This window comes from Pieris brassicae, chromosome 2 (assembly GCF_905147105.1).
Source record: "Pieris brassicae chromosome 2, ilPieBrab1.1, whole genome shotgun sequence".
Taxonomy (NCBI): domain Eukaryota; kingdom Metazoa; phylum Arthropoda; class Insecta; order Lepidoptera; family Pieridae; genus Pieris; species Pieris brassicae.
The window spans coordinates 17,706,550-17,729,916 of NC_059666.1; the positions used below are offsets into that span (position 1 = coordinate 17,706,550).

The 23,367-nt window shown below is 32.1% G+C and overlaps 2 protein-coding genes across 2 annotated transcripts; both read right to left on the minus strand.

Annotated features, from left to right (window-relative positions):
- Positions 1-5,266: 5,266 nt before the first annotated feature.
- Positions 5,267-15,489, minus strand: LOC123720759 (phospholipase A1-like). Its single transcript, XM_045677512.1, has 8 exons — positions 15,350-15,489; positions 14,571-14,616; positions 9,553-9,820; positions 9,155-9,303; positions 7,782-8,005; positions 7,274-7,430; positions 6,248-6,373; positions 5,267-5,485 (listed from the first exon to the last, which is right to left on the minus strand). The coding sequence occupies exons 1-8, from the start codon at positions 15,384-15,386 to the stop codon at positions 5,458-5,460; spliced, it is 1,035 nt and encodes a 344-aa protein (XP_045533468.1). The 5' UTR covers positions 15,387-15,489; the 3' UTR covers positions 5,267-5,457.
- Positions 15,490-19,190: 3,701 nt separating this feature from the next.
- LOC123720299 (vitellogenin-3-like) lies at positions 19,191-22,614 on the minus strand. Its single transcript, XM_045676847.1, has 7 exons — positions 22,538-22,614; positions 22,425-22,467; positions 21,962-22,235; positions 21,722-21,870; positions 21,389-21,588; positions 19,874-20,030; positions 19,191-19,617 (listed from the first exon to the last, which is right to left on the minus strand). Exons 1-7 carry the CDS (start codon positions 22,566-22,568, stop codon positions 19,542-19,544), a joined length of 930 nt encoding a protein of 309 aa, XP_045532803.1. The 5' UTR covers positions 22,569-22,614; the 3' UTR covers positions 19,191-19,541.
- Between the last annotated feature and the right edge of the window lie 753 nt (positions 22,615-23,367).

Here is a 23,367-nt window from a genome sequence, read left to right on the forward strand (position 1 = left end):
AAACTAACGTTGATTTACATACAAACTGTTGAAAGAACTTACAATGTGGATCAAGGTAATGCCAAAAAATCAATATAAAGAGTATCAAAGGGATAAGATTTTTCTAAAATGATAAACAGTGCGTATAACCGTTTGACTTCCGAGTCGAGTAGCGTACGAGTTGGTACGCTTGAAAGGGTTATTTAAGCATTTCATTACAATAAAAATGGATTTGCAAGACTAATTTACATGTAGACATTCTAATACAAAAAACTAGAAGTATGTGCACCCTCCATGGCTTACTTCGTCAAAGCAAATATTTAATAACAACCAAGAAGAGTCTACGTTTTACTTCCAGAAGTCACCAAGAAAATCTTCGCTTTGTATTTCCACACCTACTTTTGAGAGCAATCAGAGAGAGCAAAGTACTAAAATTAGTTTAAAGTTGTACTTATTAGCAGCAAAAGCTCTAATGAAAATAAATTATTATGAATATGAGAAAACCGACCGGCCCTATTAACAAACTTTGAAGGGAATCCATAACAGAAATTAAGAGTAATGTTATTTTTGTATTTTACTAATAGCATGTTGAATTTTTTTTAAATTGTATATTATTTACAAGTTATTATTATCCATCCATCTTAGCGCACGCGGGCAGCCCAGAGATTTCTTATAAATAGCTCAAAATAGATAAAGCAATGATTTTTGAATTGAATTTTATCGGGAAATGGTTTAGTCCCAATTTATCAGTTTAGATATATATATATTAATTATCATATAGCTATTTAAACGTCGTCTGCTATTGCTCAGTTAGGAACATGTTATAAATATTTTAAATTTAGTTTAGGTTTTGTAGTTGATTCGTTTAAATTAGCTGTAATTAACCTTATCGGTATGTTGCCGGTACGGGTATTGTAACCGTTCATTTGTAACTTGTGTGTAGTAAGTGATTTTTAAATAAGATAAATCGTTAATACGTTAAAACGTTTATACGTTAAGATAAATCAAATCTATTTTAATCGTTCAAGTTTAAATCTACCAGCGTTTCTCTCATCTCCTCACAAATCTAGAAGTCTGGTAGGTTTAGAATCGGACAGAGGATTGAGTTTGCCTACTACCGTAAACTTTCAAAGACGCTGAGATGATCCCCTTTGTAAATCTGAATTCCAAACCTTAATAGGTCACACCAATTCACCTTAGCACAACCGCGCATGGTTGGTGGCAGTGTAATGTAGTAGCAGTAATTAAATAGTGACTAGACAATGTCCAATTATTTTTGCTACCTTTTCTTATCGGTACTAGTCGGTGTATTCGGCTTCTCTACAAGTGAAATTTTTCAGATTTCCTACTGTACGTTTGGGTGTTGTATTAACTTATAACATAATTTATCATAGTTACTGTTAACTAAAACCAAATAAAACTTTATAATAGCCACAAAAATCAAAATAGGAAATATCGCGACAAGATGAGAGTTGAGACAAATTCTCTTAGCAATAGGCGTGACTCACTAATAACGTCTAACGCCAAACACATTTCTATGAAAATGAACACGTGCCAAAATGAAGTGACGCTCATGTCATTTCTATACAATTTATTTGCGTTAGTAAGTCATGCTAGCTGAAAAGTGATTATGCTTCAAACACATAATCATTCATAATTAAGACTAAATATAGTATTATACTTGTCTCATAACTTTTATTATTTTCCGGTTTGTAAATGTCACCAAATCAAAAAAAAAATATTGGGAAATGAGAATAGAGAAAGCTATCTACTACATCACTAACCCCTACCATATTACTATTGCTTTGTTTTATACTTACAATACGCATTTTACAAATCGTAATACTATCTGTATTACGATTTGTAAAATGCGTATTGTAGTTCCGATCTAGGTTGACTTTCGTGCGAAATAAGAAATTATTTAGAAATAATAAAAATATAGGGATTAAGGATTTTATAATTTGGGGCCCCATAACACAAACATCCATTAGTTTATGTTTTCTTTATCTTGAAGAACACAAAAAGTTTATAATATAAGGACTATTGCTTATAATACAGTAATACAAATTCATATATTGAAGTAGAAAATAGAAATATATAAGTGTCAGTTATATTATGGACCCAAAGAGTGCGATCATTTTTTAATGTTATATAGTACCAAAGATTCACATATAATCATAATAACTACATGTTCTTTGTTAAATTTAACCAATGGTAGGATTACAATAAGTATTATTATTATTTTTCAGGTCAAAGTGTTGAGGGAACAAGCCACGGCTATGTCTCAGTTAGCACATGCTTCTCAGGTCAGCTCTCAAGCTATGCAGAGGTTAGCTGAAGTTTCCCAAATAGGTATATATACCATAAGTAAAAAATATTTTGAAAAATAGAATTTCGAATAATGACTTATAAAAACATTTCTGTATGATGGTAGTATCTCTCAAGTTACAAGTACCACGGTTTCAACCTCAATTATTATATTATTTGCTCAAACACGAAAGACGTGTGGGAAGAGTTTCAAAAAGCTCTACTCGAGTCTGTGCGTAATGAGAACCGGTATGATGCGACCTAAAATAATTATTATACTCATTTCACTAAATTTACGAAAATTATATACTTTTTTTTACAATAAGAATCAAATTACTGTCCAACTATTAATTAAATGTCGTAGTTTCCCTTCGCATAGATTATCAGATATAATATACCCTTGTCGACATTGACACGACCATGTATTCTATAGTACAACGCCCACGTAGCTTTACACATAGGTGCGCGTTTGACAGTAATTATAGATAAAGTAATTACTTTATATAAAACCTATGCTGCACTGACTAAACAGCGTTGTCTATATATATAAAAATGTCCAATTTATCTTGGCCACAGTATCACGCGTAAACTGGCTGGACCGATTTCGCTAATTCTTTTTTGTTGGGTTTGTTATTGTTAGTAGAAGGTTATTATGGAAGATAAGATTAAGAAAATTGCGCGGAAAATTAAGAAAACTTATTCTAGATTCATCCATGTATATAATACTAGCGGACCCCACAGACTTCGTTCTGTCAAAAATATGGGAGTTTTTTGTTCCTACCAATATTATAGTCGGCGCAAAAAATTCTCATGAGGGTGATGGTTCTGCCTGCCGGATGATAGGCCGATGTGTGAGGTTCAGCTCGGGGGACTAAAGTATCTTCGCTTCCACGAACTTTGGCCACTCTTCTGTGACCCACTAAAAAACCCCGACTGGGATGTCTGCTTCAAACTAAGAGGCAAACCAAGGGTTCAAACCTGATTGGAAAATAATCTAAAAGGATAGTGGGAACCTAAAAGTGACAAATATTTAAAAATTGTGTGCCTCATTGATATATTTTATTATTAGTATGTATTCAAATAATTTTGCTCAGATAGGGATATTAAATTAATAATCCAAGAATTAAATCCTTTTTTTAACGCGATTTGTTTGACAGATGACGTGAAAACATATGCATTTTATGTCGCATGCCGAAACTAAAATAAAATAAATAATATCGCGAAGCCAACCAAATTAAAAATCAGTACTAATGATCTATAGCTCTTACGTTTTTTGATTATTCAATTTGGTCGGGTTATCACTTGTTGTGTTTCGGAACGCAACATTGCTTAGACAACAGTGAGTGCTTGTAATTTAATATGAACTTTATTGAACAAAATAAAGTTCAAATTGACTCTACATTTTATTTACAAAACGTTTGTATGGGAAAAAGAAAAGGGCTGTGTTAGGGTTTTCCCGGAAATTATTCGAAATTTTCTCGCCGTAAAAACCATCTCTAGACTTCAACGAACATTAAAAAAAGAATTGGTACAATTGGTCCAGGCGTTGTAGAGTTATGCGCTTACCAACACATCTTGCGATTCATTTTATATTATATATGGAGGAATCCCTATTTCCCTTGGTCACTGCATCACGCGTGAACGGCTGGGCCGATTTCGCTAATTCGTTGTTTGTTGTGTTTGTTATTGTCAGGAGAAGGTTCTTATGGAAGATAAGATTAAGAAAATTGCGCGAAAAATGAGAAAAGTTAAAAATACCTATCCACCTTATTAAGTAATCAAGACTTTTGTTACTATAGCAAATTTTTGCTATGCACTTCGCTTTCACAATTAAAACTTTTTTCATATAACTTTTATTATAAATGCGTGTAGCAAATATCGCCAAACAGGATGTAAGAAGAATAAATATCGTTTAAAACAAACGCTTCGATTGGAGTTATTATATTGATACATATAAAATAATTACAGTCGGCAATTGTTTGTGGCATTAATCTTGAAAATCTATGTTTTTCACACGACCAGTTAAATGTCGCCTGTTTCCGTGTCGAAATATCAACAAAACTATTTATATACGTGCCAGAAAAACAAACAAAGTATGTTGTTTATCATAAAGCATTAGAATAGCAGTGTTGGCCTAGTGGCTTCAGCGTGCGCCTCTCATCCCTGAGGTCGTAGGTTTGATCCTTGGCTCCAATGGACCTTCTATGTGCGCATTTAACATTAGCTCGAACGGCGAAGGAAAACATCATGAGGAAACCGGCTTACCTCAGACCCAAAAAGTTGACGGCGTGCGTCAGGCACAGGAGGCTGATCACCTACATGCCTATTCGATTAACAAATGATCATAAAACAGATACAGAAATCTGAGGCCCAGACCTAAAAAGGTTGTAGCGCCATTGATTTGTTAGAATAATAAACACTTTGTTTCTGAAATATTTTTTAGTTATTATACCAATTTGAAATTAATATTCATAGTTAAGACAGGACAACGTCTGTCGGGTCGACTAGTACTGCAATATATTAGTATTTTAAGTTACATTTCAGTACAAATAATTGTATAAAACTTTAAAAAGCTTAAAATAATACACAACATGGAAAATGTCCAGACGTGTTGTCAACAGAAATAAGTATTGAATTAATATTTGTATTTATGTTTTGTCTAGAAATCGAAATGTTTCTTTAAACTAAAAAAAATGGGTAAATTAACATGTAAAATTAAACAATTTCTTAAATCAGTTATTATCTATATATATTATCTCTTAATTTGACATAATAATAACATACAAAACATTTGTCCATTTAGTTTTTAATTTATATTAATTTAATGAGGCTCTTAGTTTAACTGTGAGCCTTATTATATTGATGTATAAATAATAATATTAACTTAATGAATAATACTTATTTTAATAAGGTGCAGTTACAATTATTAATAAATAAGGAGCATATTAATAACTTTAAGTATATGTAAATTCTAAATAAGTCCCAGTTTTTTTTTTCAAATATTCAATACATCAATTAATGGCACAAGTTTTGGAAATACAATTCCTTTGGTAATGACTGTAAAAAAGTTAAGTTTCTATTTAAAATCTAAATCACACTACAAACAGATATTCTTATTAAAATCGAAAACCATTCGTATCGACATTGTTCTACGTTGGGGCAATTTGCTTATCAAAAGCCAATCAATGCTTCCAGAATTCTGAAATCGAGAAATATTGTTTTATTGGTCTTTCTACGTTCCTTTTTTACTGTATTTTACGTTTATAAATATTAAACTACAATTAGTTTAGAATTTAGCTGTTAATTAAGCGAAAGAAAATGCTTTCGAATGATCATTCTCACAATATTATATGACTCGGACAGTTGATGTAGGCCGAAACGTTATTGTGCGGTTTTCCCATTTCGATACTAAGTAAGTTAAATTAAGAGAACGGTTTTAATACTATATTTATTGTTAATATTGTGTAAGACAACAAATTATAAATAATGCAATGAAAACTTTTGAGTTTTACTCGTCTTGAAAAACATTCAGGCAGGGTTCGTACGTCAATTATCGTACATGTGAGATAGTTTCATACCTAGGTTTGAAGGACTATCGTATATTCAGAGCGTATAGTCGAACCTATAAACTTGAATTTTTTAAATATTTTTTGTTAATGTAAATGACTAATAAATATTCCAGATTTATATATATATATATATAATTTTTTTAATATATTCTAGTTATTATCCTACTGGATACGTTAATTTTGATCCATAATACGATAATTTGTGCCCTGGCATGATAGCTGGCTTCATGATACGTATATCATCATCTTCGACTTAATATTCAGTGTGTGTTTTAAGTCACATGCAATAAAATAATTTTAAACATTAATGAACAAAGTTATGGGAAATAAAGGTATGGGATGTATTCTAAAGTTAAATTTACCGATTATACTATACATATTTAAGATCTTACCCCATTAAACTATACATTTCCGACACATGTCTTCGTTTTCTTTCCTGATCGTGGGGGATAAGTCCACCTAGGCCTTTATGGTATGGAGACTGACCATTTGTTGATAAGTAGTAATTCCCCCGAGAGCTTAATAAAAAAAATCTAGTTAATATTTGAATGTTTCGCATTAGCATATTTAAGACTTGGGTAAAGTATTAGTATGGTAATACTAGGTTCACTAGGTTCAGTCACACAATCCTAAAACCTTAGTAATGTTCATTATCTATGGCTACAGTGTAATTCGAAAAATCCTAATATTAATAATAAAACACAACAATACTTTTAGACCGCCATCTAGGGGTAGATTTGCTACTATCTTCTTTGAAGATAAAAATATTATTTCTTTTCAATTTTAGAATATATATATACATTGTATATTAAACCGACGATAGGTTTAGCAACAATGATGCCACATGGGTTTACTATTTGGAAACATTTCTATACGGGGAATCCTTGTTAATAAATCATTCACGTCTGTATACAATGACATGATCGTGAAGTGACTAAGTAACCATAATTTAAATTTCAAATGCCTTTTAATTAATCAATGGCCATCCTTTGTCTACCTATTTATCAACGTTACATACTATTCTTGTAAAAACGAGTAAATATACACTAGTCTTGGCTACCTTTTTAACCAAGACTAGTGTATAATATTTAAATAGGATTCTCTAAGAGGCCATCTCTGGAACTTTCGACTTTGATGTGATTATTTTTGTTAGAAAAGAAATTACTAATATATTTCTAAGTGATATTAGTAGCATAGAATTGTAACTTATATTTGTGTTGCCCTGTTTAAGTAGTAACAAAGTCTCGCAAAAGCATATGTTTATTAGACAATTCCAAATTATAACTGACGGTGAAACATTAACACATGTTATAATTTCGAATACTAAAAGTTTAATTGTTTTTACTTTTTTTATAAGTAATTAACCAGAAAATACCTATATATTTCCATATCTCAAACAGAATTTTAAGTCAACTTACCGAATATTGACTAGTTCGCCTAAATAAATGGTGTCGTTTGAAGGTTCGTCAGAGATAATCCAGCTGTCATACGATGAAGCTGAAGCTGCAGGAAAGTCAGTTCCATTCTTCAACGATTCCGCGAAATATTCGACGGCTCTATTGTGACTGCATAGGTCTGTAATATAGGTGCAATGAATCACTGATGGTTGGTAGCTTATGTGTTTTATGATTTCGCTTGATATTTCATAAAAACAATTTAAATTAAATCGATGAGCAAGGGACTGAAATATAAACAAAGATGTATATTGCTAGAGCAAAATAAGTATAATTAATTATTAATAGTGATTGATAATTATTAATAGTAATTGATATATTAGAATCTTGGAATATCCATATGAATTTAGGAAACATATCTGTTTAAAAAGAATTTTCTTAATGTGTAATAGCTATGTTAACAAAAGACAATACTATATTTCTATTACTCAATAACTTTATACGTACATTAGTATCTGAAATGCTCTCTTACCATCCCAACTGAACATAGGGTGTGATCCTCTGGGGCATCCAGGTTGCATACCATCTGAGGAGTAGTTGGGCCAGATGTCTACTGTACCCACAGACTTGGTGGTACCATAATTTCCAGAATTCGTATGGACAATGTCTACGAACTTTGCACAGGTTCGATCTAATCCGGTTTGAGTAGCTAAAATTCCTTCGAATAAAGCTCTCGCTGGGTCCAAGCCTGTTATTCTGAAAATGAATTATATTTAATAAGACATTATTCTAAAAAATACAAGGAATTTTTATCCTATAGTGATAAACAGTTATCGCTCTCGTATGACCGTTTATGTTATTCAGAAGAAACAATAGAAAATTGCACGTAAACGCATCACAAATTATATTTCATAAACAATTTTATGAGCTATGTTATATATAGCGTATAACATTGTCTGTGCTTGATGCGATGAATACATATAAGTACCTATTAATATATCTAAACTTTTATGGCAGTCGTGGTCAGCGGCGTCTTTATGACCACGACTTTTGTCAGCACTAATCACCAATAGATTGTGTGATATCTGAAGCAGGCAGAAAAATGCCAATGCAGTCATTCATTCATCAGTGTTTATACAGCCCCTTGTGGGCCTTAGCCACCTCAAGTACATTTCTCCATCGCAATCTATCCAGAGCTTCCCGTTTCCAATTGCGAACCCCTATTGTTTCGAGGTCCTTCACAACTCCATCCCACCAACGTAGCCTCGGTCTATCGGGTTTTCTCTTGCCACCGGGTTGTGAGTTCAGTAAGGACCTTGGGCTTCTGTCCAAGCACATGTCCCAGCCACTTGAGCCTGTTGCACTTTATGAATTGATCGATGTTGGTGTTGTCGTCATATACTTTGTTTTATCAACATTTACCGACAGGCCCATAGAACTGGCTGCTGGAGGCTTTTAAAACATTCCGCTAATTGGTTTTTGTTTCGCGTGACTCGGGTCCAGGTCGTCTGCGTACCCCAGTAATTGGGTGGACTTATAAAATATAGTAACTCTAACTTCTATTCTCCGATGCTAAGTTGAACAGTAGGCATGCAAGCGCGTCATCCTGTCTAAGGCCATTATATGTGGTAAGTGCGGAGGCGATGTCACTTTGTATCTTTACATAATTAGTGGTAATTATGTAAAGATAGCCATCGACAATTTAGTCAGCCGGATAAGTTTTAAGGGAATATTGAATTCAGTCATTGCCTCGTAAAGTTTAGAACGTAGAAAAATGCAAATAACACACCAAAAATTACGTAGGCAAAGCTGCGATGTGAGCTGATGTTGTAATAAATTGCAGAAGCTTTATTATCTAGTGATGTTCATACATCATGGCGTGGGCCTGCTGCGCTGATAGTTTACCTTGGTATGACCTCTCCTTGCTCGCGAATCCATCTTCCTGTGTAGCCCATAAGATGCGCTCCAAGTGAATGACCAATGAGGTGAAGGGTGTCCATGGCAAGCCCAGCTTTATAAAGTTTTAAGATTGCTGCGCCTAGCTCCTGACCTACCTGAAAAGCACATTATAAAGATATTATGTACATTATACATCATTTAATATATGCTATATATGTTTGATTTATCGCTTGTGTTTAATACTAGATACTTAAAATGATCTGTTTATAAGTCGTAAAATTAACGTCTATCAAACTTTGCAAGCGTTTCTGATTAAAAGAATAGAAAAATTACTCCATTCTGCTGTTATAGTATTATCTACTATTATAAGACATAATATACTTATCTAATGAAACCATACTGACCCGTTTACTATTGGGTATTGCAAACACGGCGTAACTCAAAGATATGCCGAGAATTTTACTTTTAGCTTCCTCTTCCCAGTCTAGTAGGATGACGTTTCGTTTCTTTGTGTCAATGTAACCGTTTAGCATAGCTGAGGTTGCTGGACCAGTGCATTTCCCTCTGTATCCAAATGTATACACTATGGTAGGTAGAGATGAATCGAAACATGAGGACTTCAGTACAGACGTTGGGTCATCCAGTGAGAATGTTGTGTAATTATCCATAGACCTAAAATCATTTATAAATACATAATCACAAATAAATAAAACAATTTTTTTTAAATACCTTGATTGATTTTGTCGTATATATTCATTACCTAAGTTATTAAGTTAATAGAAAAAGTTTAATAAAGTTATTTAAAACTTATAAATAAATAACGATGTGTCCCATATTACAGCAAGTAATGTTTATTGAAGAGGAAGTCTTGAAATAGGATGTTCTAGTTCGACTAGTCGCGGTGCAATTTTGTTGAAGGTCTCCAATATTTCAATATCTCACACTTAATATAGTTTTACATTGATAATAAACTTTATATATCTCATATGAATATGAAATAAAGAGCCCCCATTCGAGCTCTCTGTACGACGCCTCAGAGTTAATTCGTTGGGGATTTGGGGGGTTGGAATAGGGATAAATAGTGTGTGAGAAGTGTAACTATTTCTTTCATTCGGACACAAAACATATGGCTTAGTCTGCAATGGTTTGCTGTCAGGAGTTTTTTTTAATAATATTTATACAACATTATACAAAAACGACTTACAGGTTAAGATTTAATAGAAATACGACATCAGTGCTTTCCTTCAAATATAATCTTAAACATTATTTCATATTAATGTTAAGTCATATTTATTTATGCAAAATAATTAATCTTAACTGTTATTGGTAGAGGTTGAAGATGTAAATATTTTTTTTTCATAATTTTCCAAACCCAGACAGACAGTTTTTTTATTACATAAAATCATGACAATATACGGCTGATACTCAAATATAAAAATAAAATAAAATATGTTTATTATGGAATATGAGATACAGGTATCACTTATTCCACGTCATTAAATTTGTATCGCTGGCATGCCTACTCATCTACTATTTATATACGAATTACTAACTGTTGATAACACCTGGAAATTGCAGCCTGCGTTTGTTCCGAGTATCAACATTATGTGTACGTTCTATTCTAGTAAACTTATCACTAGTTTTGTATATATACATAATATTATCATAAATATATTGCGAGGAAAAGGTAAGTATATTAATTTCCTTGAATTTATCTCCTAGAGATTCTCTACATGTGTAGCTGTATCGACAGCAGTTAGTGAGCGAATGTGTTCAACCGCGTAAGCTGTAAAACTAAGTTTCTTCGCCAATCCGTTAATGTGAGGGGCCCACTAAAGTTTTGAATCCATGATGATTCCAAGAAATACAGTTGTATCATCAATTCTTCATCATTTATAATTAGTATACCCATAACCTTTGCATTTTTTGCACAAAATTTAATGTATTTCATTATTTTGCATTAAGCAGACGGTTATTCATACTAAACCAATGGAAAATCGACGACAGAGCATTGTTCATATCGTAAAAAAATTATATTTTTTGTTACTTGTCGTTTGATTTTGAAAATCAAGGATATATCATCAGCAGACAATACTATCTGATGGTTTTTCTCTACCATGAAAGGTAGATCATTTATATAAACAAGAAAGAGGAAAGGGCTAAGAATTGAACCCTGTGGTACCCCCATATTTACTGCCGACCTAGAGGACCTCTTACCAATCCCTTCAACCTTCTAAGTTCTACCGTGTAGTTGGAAGGCAGAAGATTCAGTGCGGTGTACTACTACGTGCTGTTATTTTTAAATAATATTTTTAATCATAATTAAATAACCTCCTCCATTACAGTCATAGGGTTATAGTCATAGGGTAACTGTGATTAACTTCGAAGTTCTATGTTTGATTCTTGGAAAACTAACTGATGTATGCCTATGTTTAAGAAACGAGAATAAATAATAATGAACAACCCAAAATTCTGACCGGTTGTTCTGTGCCCCCAATTAAATGAAATTAATGATTTAAATTGCATTATTTTCTTTCAAAATCAGGTCGTTGGCCGCAACATATGAAGTTGATGGCAGCAAATACAAAACCAAGAGCAACCATACTTTATTGCTAATACTTAATTACGTAATGTAACTTTTGGTTTTCAATTGTATTCTAGTGTTAGTAAGTGAGGCTTATAATTTTTGTTTAAGTGAATAACTAGCAGATTATTAGGTTTCCATACAAACACATTATCTAATACAGGTACAAGATTTTATTACTTTAATTGTTACGTTAATTTAAATGCAAGATGATAAAAAAGTCATAAGGAGAAAACACTAAACAGCTATTTGAGGCTTTACTCCGCTTATAATGCGCAAAATCCTATGTTACGTACATAGAATTTTTTATTTTAAGAAAAATGTAGTACATGAAATCGTTGTCTTTAGTGTCGATTATATTTCCTGCAAGCATAGATTAGAGCATCAGCTATATATATTCTTTGGCCTTGTGGCTTCAGTGATGGCATTCTCATCCTTGAGGTTGCAACTTCGAATCCCGGCTGTTCATATGTAACACTCGCTTGTACGTTGAAGAATAACATCTTCAGGATGATGGCATCACTTAGACCCAAAAATTCGACACAGAATCACCTACCTGCCTTTTAGAAACAAAATGATCTTGAAAACTGAGGCCCAGAGATTATATTCTAAGTTATTGAGTCAAGTTTTTGTAGTAATATTATAAAAATAAATAAAATTTTGTTTGTATATTGTGACTAAATTACACATTGTAATGTTTTAGATTATATACATTCCTATCTTTACATAAATATTGACTTTTAAAATTATCAAGATCCCCGTGACACGGCAATGTGACCTGACCTTACTTCGTTAGTTATAAAATAATATTGCTCTATCAAATATTCTTTTGTCAAGAGGTGTAGTTTAGTATTTTATTCTAGGTATAAATCCGAATATATATATATATATATATATATATATATATATATATATATATATATATATATATATATCGTGTGTTAGGCCTACTATAATTATGTTTAAAAATAATACACATCGAAAATACCTACAGAATTTTACGATTCGACGAGTATTTTATATTCAGTTGTTTAGCATAAAAATTTCAACATTTAAACGTATTTTACAACACTCAGGAATGTTATAGATTTCCGTTGGCCTTGCAAAATAATCAAAAAAACCATCCTTACTGTCTGTTTGCTTTATATAAATTTGTGATAACATTTTTTTACTAACGTTTTACAGTAAATAACTTGGATTAGAAAATACACAATACATAACCGATGGAGGACGTGTGTATATTATAGCCGCTGAATATTGTATGTTTAAATTTTGATAATGTAGGTTATGCTATATGTATATTTAAAACTTTAAGATTCCACTTATTGTATGGTAAAGGACAAAAAACGTCAAAAGGCAATAAAAATGATCGCAGTTTCGTAACGCCAATGCGGATTGCGTTCTATGTAAACTACAGTGTTTATGAGTTTAATATCGGTCTTTATGAGAACCAGAAGGTAAACAAGGTTTTAATTTATATTAAAACGGCTGCTAAGGCCGTAAGTCACTGTAAGTTTTACTGAACTACGCATTAAGTGTTTGATGAATTAGTAACAACATTTTGTTATGGTTTAAAATAATTAAGTGAATTAAATGTAAAACAGACGCTATAATTATAATTCTGCTTTCGCGTCTCGACTCGTCGTGAGAGTTGCATGCTACAGCCACTAGGCCAACACTGCTACCAATATATATATAAGTGCTGCTCTAATTTACAGCAGGAAATTTATTCGACACTATAGACAATTATTTCCTGTACATAATTGCCCGGATTACATATGACGTTTGGTGCATCATCGCAACGAAAATTAACCTCATTTTTCATATATTCATTGTAATCCTTAAATAGCTGTTTAATGTGTTGTCTTTTTCATTTATTTTTGTCACTTAATGATTAAAATGACGTAATCAAATCAGTCCTGATAAAGGAAGACCTGGTCGCAATAATTTGCTACTAGGGACTATATAAACAATACAATAAAAGGTAAAATATGCTTGAAACTTTTGTTATTTTATTATATTTTGACCTTTGATTTGTCTTGTATAAAAGCTGAACGTATTGACATGTGAAAGGCGTTTCATCGCATGTACAAAATTTCAGTTAAAGTAGGTCAATCACGCAATTTGTATAATAATAATTGACTTTGAATTTAATTTGTTACAAGATCAAGTAAATAATATTTTATAACTTTTTCAGTTTTATAGAGAAATACATCAGGTTAAAAATGTTATTTGTTATTTTTTATTTAAAAAAGTATCATGTGCCTAAAGTTTAAGGAAATCAATTAAATTATTATCAAATCCTGTCAGAAAAGGCTTAATAAAACTGTGTCTGTGGCATCGATGCGACTGTTTTTTTTATTACGATTGTTATTAATAAAGCTGTCTTTTAAAATAAAAATTATAAAACCATATATAACCGATTTCAAAACAGGGCTTATTTTATATTAGATAAACGTTAAGTAAACGTGGCTGTAACAAGACGTTTATGTATAATGTTCGGGCTAATTAACATACGACTTAATCACTTCTCTTTTGTTATAGTTTTTAGCAATTATTTAGATGTTTTACTTAGTATTGTTCACATTTTTTTCATTGTAACAATTCTGTGTAAAACAAAGGTTATGTTGAAGAAATTAACGTAAGAATGTATTATTAGGTAATTAGCAAAAGTAAAACATGATAAATTAACTGAACCATTAAAATCTAAACATTTTGTAATTAAAACGGAAAAATATCGTTACATAACCTATTTTTCTTAATAAGGACAGAGGGTAATAATAAATTACAAACACTTTGCTTAATTAACTTCGATATAAGTATTCTAAGTATTCTTACCCTTGATAACACCGTAACATTGCCATTTCACTTAACGGTATGAAACCTAAAAAAAAATGTATAATTAAAATTATGTTTCTATTCCGTTGCAATTTTCATAATAACAGGAATGACAAGGCGGTCAACAACGTTTCTGTAATTTGGTTCGATAAAACTTAGGGACCTTCGAAAAAACTTTTGAAAAGGCTGCCTTCAATAACTGATTACCTCCTTAGCTCTAATTCGCTCTAATTCTAAATCATTCTCCAAAGCATTTAGGTTAGAGGCTAGAGACTCTTGGAGTTATAGTTTCAGTATGGAAGGCCCAAACAATGCCACCCTTGTTTATAAAAAATGTCTGTCACTTTCACTTGTATTCTCAGTCCACCTTAAGGCGATGTTTCTTAATGTGATGCTGATGGAAGTTATAGCTAGTACATTATGGTTTAATTCAAATAAACAAAAAAATATTTAGTTAATTTTTCAGGCATCATTTATTGGTTCTTACACAGTTAGACCATTCACGAAACGTCAAAATAAACACTATTTTATCAACATTTGATACACTATATTCGCAACGAGATTCTTTGATCTATCTATATTAATATTATGTAATTCTTCTCTTCTCCTTTGCATACCTAATACTTAATTTATGACTATGACCTTATGTTGTTTTTAATAATCTAATAAAATTATATAATTTTTACAATCAAATTCAAACTATCAGTTGTGGTATTCTTGATATAATTTATTTTGTACATCACGTTTGTAACCGATTTTATAGTTGTAAAAATACTGACCAGTAACCAAAACGAGTGTCCATAGTTCGTACCACATTCTTCACTAAACACGCGTGTCAAGCAAGACGTACTGAATGATAATAAACACGGCCTATATCTAGTGGTGCTGAATGCAAAGTTTTTACACCACGAGACGTGATACGTATTTTAATTGCAGCAGCCTTATGGACGAGAATCCTTCAGTCTTCCATTTTATTTGAATAAGGCGGAAATTGTTCGGTTTTATCATGTTTTAACTAAAACGACCAACCAAGGCTTAATTAGCGACGGTTACAGCTCAGAGATACGTCCGAATTCCATACATCTGATCGTCTATTCAGAAAATGATTCACGGACAACGAATTATCTCTTTCCCATGCTCCTTTACGGTTACGGGAGTTACTTACATTGTATTCCAAAAATTGCAAAAGATAGCTCAAGTGTACAAAAATATATTTGCTATTTTAGTATGCGGTTACAAAAATTTGAAAAGCTTTTTTATATATTTTTTTTACAAATTTCATAGTTGTATGGTTATTAGTTCTTGTGACAAGTGTTTTATCTAATAGTGAATTGCACCTAATTTTGAAAAGTGTCAGTTAAACTGAAATTACATAATCTACAAATGACTGGTCTTATATCTATTTATATTAGTAGTTCATTATCATTTCATGATCATTAGGTTGGAGTAAAAGGTAGAAAAAATGCTTTGTGCACATCTTTTAGAGTTCATTTATTTATTTATCCAGTCATTCATAAGTTTGTGTGTGTCCATGGGCATCTCAAGAAATATTAGCCCCAAAGTGAGTCTGAGAAAAAAAGATTTTTCAGAAATGCACCTAGGCTGTTTTATTTAATAGTTCTAATTAGAAGATTCCCCTTAGAAAAAACTATTGTCGTTATATGTGCCCGTAGTTAAACAATTGTTTCAATTATACACATTGACCGTGATGTATCCTTGTAGTTAGCCGAAGGTTCAAACACCTTACTATGTCTGTATGTTAGCTAACGTTGATTTACATACAAAAACAATTAGAACAGTACTAACACGACCCTGTTACTGTAATGAATTAGTTACGCAGTACGAGTGATGTCAATGCGTGCCTGGCTTCCGTCGCGGCTATACTTATTCTAAGTTTACACGGACAGACTCTATTTTGCAAAAAAAGGCCAGCGGCAAGGTATACGTGTCCCTTAATTGAATTTGATATTCTATTTATATATATAGTAGGTATAATAATTAGAATTATGTTCATCTATATAATATGCTTGGTGAGTAGGTCTCCAAGTCTCATTTTGACGGAATTTAGGAGGTCGTGGTCAATACTTAATTTTAGGGCTATTTTAATTTGAGATTTTAGCCAGTCTCAAGGTAAAATGTGTCATAAAGCTATACACAGCGTTCATCAAAGATTCTGTCTAACATTTTAAGTAATTTGTCGTTTTCCCGCATTATAAATGATAACGTAGTAATAAAAATCTAAGAAAAAACTGTTGAAACAATTAACAATGTGGATCAAGGTAATGCCAAAAAATTGTCAATGTAAAGAGTATTAAAGCGATAAGGTTTTTATAAAATGATAAACAGTGCGTATAACCGTCTGACTTACGAGTCGAGTAGCATACGAGTTGGTACGCTTGAAAGGGTATTTTTTTAAGTATTTTGATACAATAAAAATGGATTTACAAGTCCAAGTCCAGGTATAATATACCAGTAGTACAAAAAAGTAGAAGTATATGCAGCCTCCATGGTTATGTTTGTCAAGGCAAATATTCAATGACAACCCGGAGGTCCACGATTCATTATCAGAGGTCACCCAGAAAATATTCGCTTTGTGTCTAGCCTACCTATTTTTATGAGCATTCGTGCTAAAATTAGTTTTAAGTTATACTTACTAGCCAGAACAGATCCTGTAATCTGATGTAAATAAATTATTATGAATAACAGAAAACCGACCAGCCCTATTAAATAATTTGTATTTAATTAATAGTAAATAAATGTTGTAATTTTTAAAAATAGCGGAGGAATTAAAAAAAAATTCTGTGATCACGGATATTCCATTTTGCTAATAGAACGTATATTATTTTCAGGTTATTATCGTTTGTAACAGAATCCATTTTACAGTTTTACATATAGTTTGTTTCCGTTTACGGGAAATGGTTCAGCCCCAATTTATCAGATTAGATAATTATATTAATTAACACATAACCCTCCCCTGCTTCTCCTCAGTTGGGAACACAGACATATTATTGATATTATAAATGTAGATTATGTATTGTAGTTGATTCGTTTAAATTACCTGTAAATAACCTTATCAAACGTGAATAAATAGGTGTTATTTAGAACGGCATGTTGTTAGTACGGGTATTGTACCCGTTCATCTGTAACTGCAATTTTTTGTGAAAAAGAATTGTGCGGGTTTTCTTTAATTACACGTATTTATATACATGCATGATTTGTACCTTGTAGCTTTGCGTCGTACGTCTTTGTATTCTATAAACAGTTCTTATAGATATGCTTATCTTGTTGAATTTAAGATTGATTAGATACGTATTATGATTTACTTGACATAATATCCTACGAACCCAGTATGGGACAGAGGGCTTATAGGGTGAGTCTCTATAGTCACTTAAAGTCTTTCTGGATCTCTTGTCTGCTTGGAACGGCTACTCTTCCGGGTTCATATCAAGCCTAGCGCATGCTTGTGGATGTGATTAGAATATTTTCGGAGTGAATGACAAACAAAATTCCACTTGTATCGCTAGACCAGCCGGAGTGTCATGGCAGCGCCAAAGTTGCTCGTTGGAGATCTTCTCGGACCAGCAGATACACAAAATACGGCGGAGATAGTGGTTGACAAAGACTTGGAGCCGGTGTGAGATGTCGTAAGTGATTAATACATAACATAAATCGTTAATACGTTAAAACGTTTATACATTAAGATAAATCAAATCTATTTTAATCGTTCCAGTTTAGCTCTTTCAGCGTTTCTCTCATCTGTTCATAAATCTAGAAGTCACGTTGATAGAATCCTTAGACTTCAATCTATAAAGTACAATATTGCGAATATAACCGATATGAGAAATGCGGGGTTAGAATCTGCGGCTTCAGTTAACCTACTACCGTAAACTTTCAAAGAAGCTAGGATAATCCCTTTTGTAATTCTGAATTCCAAACCTTATTAGGTCACACCATTTCACCTCAACACAACTGCGCATGGTTGGTGGCATTGAGGTCTAGTGACGCCGGTCATTGGCATAATGCTTACCCTTTGCCAAATATCAACATGTTTCTGCAATTCCCAGCAAATAACTTGGGCAGAGTTATTAGATCGAACATCTAACACAGAAGTCCACGAACTTATCGCGAAAATGCGCCGTGCAAAAGTATACGTTTAATAGATATTAAAGTGACGCGAAATTCTAAAATATCATCTAAAGTAGAAATAATTATTTAAGTAGAAGTAATAAATACTTTATAATTATTTTGTATTTTATATATTACTTTATATTTATTAACTACTAGCGTGTATTATGTAAAATAATATATATCTACTATTGACTCTTTTTTATTCATTGTTGATACCTACTTAAAAAAAAAAAACACTGGTACACATCATTTTAAAGTCAGATTGCTGTATCTGTTTTATGATCATTAGTTGGTGGGTCTATGGCAAGTCGGTTTCCTCGCGATGTTTTCCTCCACCGTACGAATCTTAAATCCGCACATAGAAAGAAAGTCCATTGGTGCACAGCAGGGGATTGAACCTACGACCTCTGGGATGAGAGTCGCAAGCTGAAGCCACTAGGCCAACACTGCTCCAAAAAAAAAGTCAATTTATTTACTATTGTTACCTTTTTAATCATATAAACCCTGCTAATTTTATTTAAAGTGCTTTTACGGAACTGACGTCATAGTCAGGCCGGAGGGGAACGTGTCGAAGTAGGGAAATGGATATAAAAACAAGCGGCACTGCGCACCCGGGCTAATTACTAAAATTTTAAAGTGAATATTGAATCAGTGAAGAAAAGTGTAAACAAAAGTGCCTAACTGAAGTAATTCCAATACTACCCGACATCAAGTTAAAACTATCTATAAGCGAGTCACCCAAATACTGAATTTTTTCATTGGAATTTTTATTTTTATAAATAATTTCAATTTAAAATCGTAACTTTTACAATAATAAATTATTATATTATTTTATATATAATTTCAGGGATGAATACCATCGATTCCTTTTCCATATGGTGACTTCAAATTAGTTCTTAAAAAGAAGTCCCCTTTTGCTCTGAAAAAGAAATATGAGTATAAAAAAATTTAATAAAATATTCTATAAAATCTAGCAGTGTTGGAGGAGTGTTATATTCTGTTACAAATAATTTCATACTAAGATTCTTGCAAAGATCAATTTGTTTTAGTAGTTGGTACACGATTGCCCTTTAAATATTCTATAAGGTCGTAATTAATTAAATGAGATCGATAAATTAAGATAGGATCTGTAATAAATTAAGTTTTTAGCATTAGCAAAAAAAAGTTTAACTAACTGGCTATTGTAAGGTATCCCGAGGAATAAAATATCGCTATTATTATAATCTCCGTTGCTCCAATCATGACAACTCTCTGCCGACACAGCTGGTAATGATGAAGGATAATTCACGGATTCGGCAAAATATATAGCTGACTGTAAATGGCTGCAAGCGACTGAAATGCGATTTTATATTATAAATTACAAATATTTTTTCACTACAAATGTTATAAAAAGAATTTAGGCTTTATATCCTAGTCCAGCCATAAGTTCTGTTACAAATGAAAATGCATTTTTTAATGAAGTAACGTAATATTATTAAAATTTATACCTACATATTTATTAAACTTTAACAATATTTTATTCGAAATATTAACCTTTGGCTTTTATACAGGCCTTTCATCTGTTTGGCTACGGGAATAACGCCACTGCTTGATCCAAAGATTATTTAAGAGATTCATTGTCGCCGTGTCGTTAAGAGCAGGCCATATCCTATAAAACTGACCATAATTTGAAGTCAAAAGGGTTGAGAGATCTGAGATAGATAAGGACCAGTCTTCAGCTTTTAAAAAAAGCGGAACGTTGGTTTCATGCCAGCCTTGGGTAGTAGTAGAAGGTCCACGATATATTTAAAAAAAGTCTATTGCTGAGAGGTCACGACATGATGATATTGTATTTTAATACACTTTGGCTGAAGTTTTCTCTCCTTTTTCACAAAAATGTAGTTTTGTGACTACTTTATAAGAGTCCCACCAAACCATCAATGACGCAGGATGATGACCACGTTGTACCTTTCTGTCCACTTGAGCAGCTTCTTTAGAACTGTGAGCTGACACTTTATCAATTTGCTTATTGCAGTGTTCTTCAATCGTCAATTTTTTTTTCATCGGTAAAATGGATATGTCTGTGCTTTACACCTGCGTATCGCGATAGAAGGCCTTTTTAAAGATCCACTCTCTTTAATAGTAAAGATTGATTCAGGGCATGTTCTGTATATCGACGATAAGCACCGAGCTGTGTTGTATTATAATACGCGACAGAGTCCCAGCGGAAATTTTCATTTCTCGTGATAAGATTTTTGCTTCCTAATGGGGTTTCGACGAATTCTGGCTTTAACAGCACTAACAGCCTTTGTAGTTCTAAGAGCACGCGGGCACCCTGATCTTTTCTGGTCTTCGATAGAGGAAGTCTTGTTGTATATGTTGATAGTACGATATACGAACATACGGTTGATACTTTTGAAGTGTCTGGAATATACCCACATTGTGCAAGGCGATCACTGTAATCCTATTTTCTTTAACACTCCATTCCATATTTTAATTTGATAATGAACACGAAACAATATGTGAAATGGCGCAAAATCGAAAGTAGATTTAAAAAAATATACGTGTTCCAAATTCAAAATATTAAAAAGTTGAATAAATAAGTTTTTATGTAACAGTATTTAACGCCATTCTAGTAAGATGTTTTTCAGTGTTGGTGCAAAAATAGCAAACTATTTTTTGCATTAATTGTATTATGTAATATTTCAAACCTTTTGATTCTGAACAGCCAGGTTGATATTCCAAATCACAATTAACCCATATATCAACATCTCCGATATTATTCGACGTGCCTAATTGTTGTGGATTTGTGTGTAATACATCTACAAAAAAGGCGTCAGTCCTTTCTAGGCCGCGAACTAACTTAATGGGATCCGTGAACAGTGGTCCTGCTGGGTCCAATCCCGTGATTCTACAATTTAAAGAAAAAAAATCTAATTTATAATTACTTAAGTAAATTAAAAACGACATAAGTTATATATATTTTATAAAAAGATATATGGAATTTTTAAACGACTTACTACGTAGTATTAAGTATATACTACCTTTTTAGCTGCGTTCCCTTTTGTTGTGTTCGTTTTCCAGCATGTCCCATGAGATGAGCCCCAAGGGAATGTCCTATCAAATGCACTTTATCCAAATCAAGACCATGCTCAGATAATTCCATAAGTGCATCTCCTAATAGACATCCAATCTACGATATGAAAAACGTCGTTTTAAAGATTAATATCATATTAGATTTATAGTTATTATCCGCTTCCCGCATTTAATTTTGAAAATGTCACCTTCTTGGCGTTATGTATTCCCCTTGATAAATATTTAATTATAGGTCCGTAGGTAATATCACATACTGCTTCTTTCTCCCACTCGAGTAGAATAAAGTTAATTGGATTATCCTTTTTGTACTCCATGTAGGCGCCAACTACTGCTAATGTTTCCGTGCCATTTACTTTGCCATTAAATCCAAATGTAAATATAACAGTTCCAAGGTTTACATTGAATGGAGAATCGAGCAAACCTAAAGGTGATGTTAGTGGTGTAATTGTGTGATAGCCTTCGCTGAAATAATTAAAAACTATAACATAATATAATATATAAATGAAATATTAATAACTATTAAGCCTTTGTTAGTCAAGCGTTTATAATATAATCGACTTTGCAGAAACAATAGGTAAAATTTGAAAAAGAAATAGTAGTTTAAAATTACTTATTATTCATTATATACTTCACTAATAACATTGAAATAACCTTCCATAACACCATAACGAAGCGGCTTCTACTTGATACAACACTGAAAAAAAATCTCTTTAAACCAATTAGGTAATTGATTAATTATTTTATTAATATTTTTACCAACTTACTAAGAAAGACACCAAAAGCACCGAGTTTCATTTTAAAGAAATAAAATAAAAAATTTAATGTTGAAGACGACGTTGTTTGAATGACTACATTTAACAAAATTAGAAGTATAAAATTGTATTCTTATATAACGTTCAGTAGTTTGCCATAGTTAATGAAGGTTGTTAAAAATTGGGCTTATCTATTTTTTTAATTTGCAAAAGAAATGAAAACTTCAATAAGTTTTCATTTCATTTTCATTTATCATAAACAAAGGCTTGGTATCCTGGACTTTTACAGTGTCTGGAATATGACCGACGGCTTCATACCCACTTTGTGCCAGGCGATCACTGCAATTATTTTTTCCAAATGCTTTTAAAATAATATACATGTTCCAAATTTAAGTTCAAATTTAAAAAAAATATTGATATAACAGACTATTTAGTTATAAAAAATGTTTCTGCTGAGTTTTTATGGTTGAATTTCAATAAGTGAAAGTTTTTTATCATTCATTCATCATCATATCATGTATTTTATGCATATTAATTATGACTAAATTTTATGATTATGTTGAAGGTATTTTTTTATTCTTTGTTTTCTATTCTTACCTTCTTAGTAAACTAAAACAAAGTTAAAAAGTTAGCTCCCTGTGGCAGCGTACCATTAATGGTAGAAGCATTTCCTCACTGTATTACGATACCTAGATCTTCATTTATATTGTAAATATTCAATATTTGTATATAATTAAGTTAACTTTATCTTAATTCGTTGATTATCATTAATGCGGGAATATTAATGACCAACGACGAAGGATTCAAGAATAGGGAGAATATTGAGATTGAATTTTGGGTGA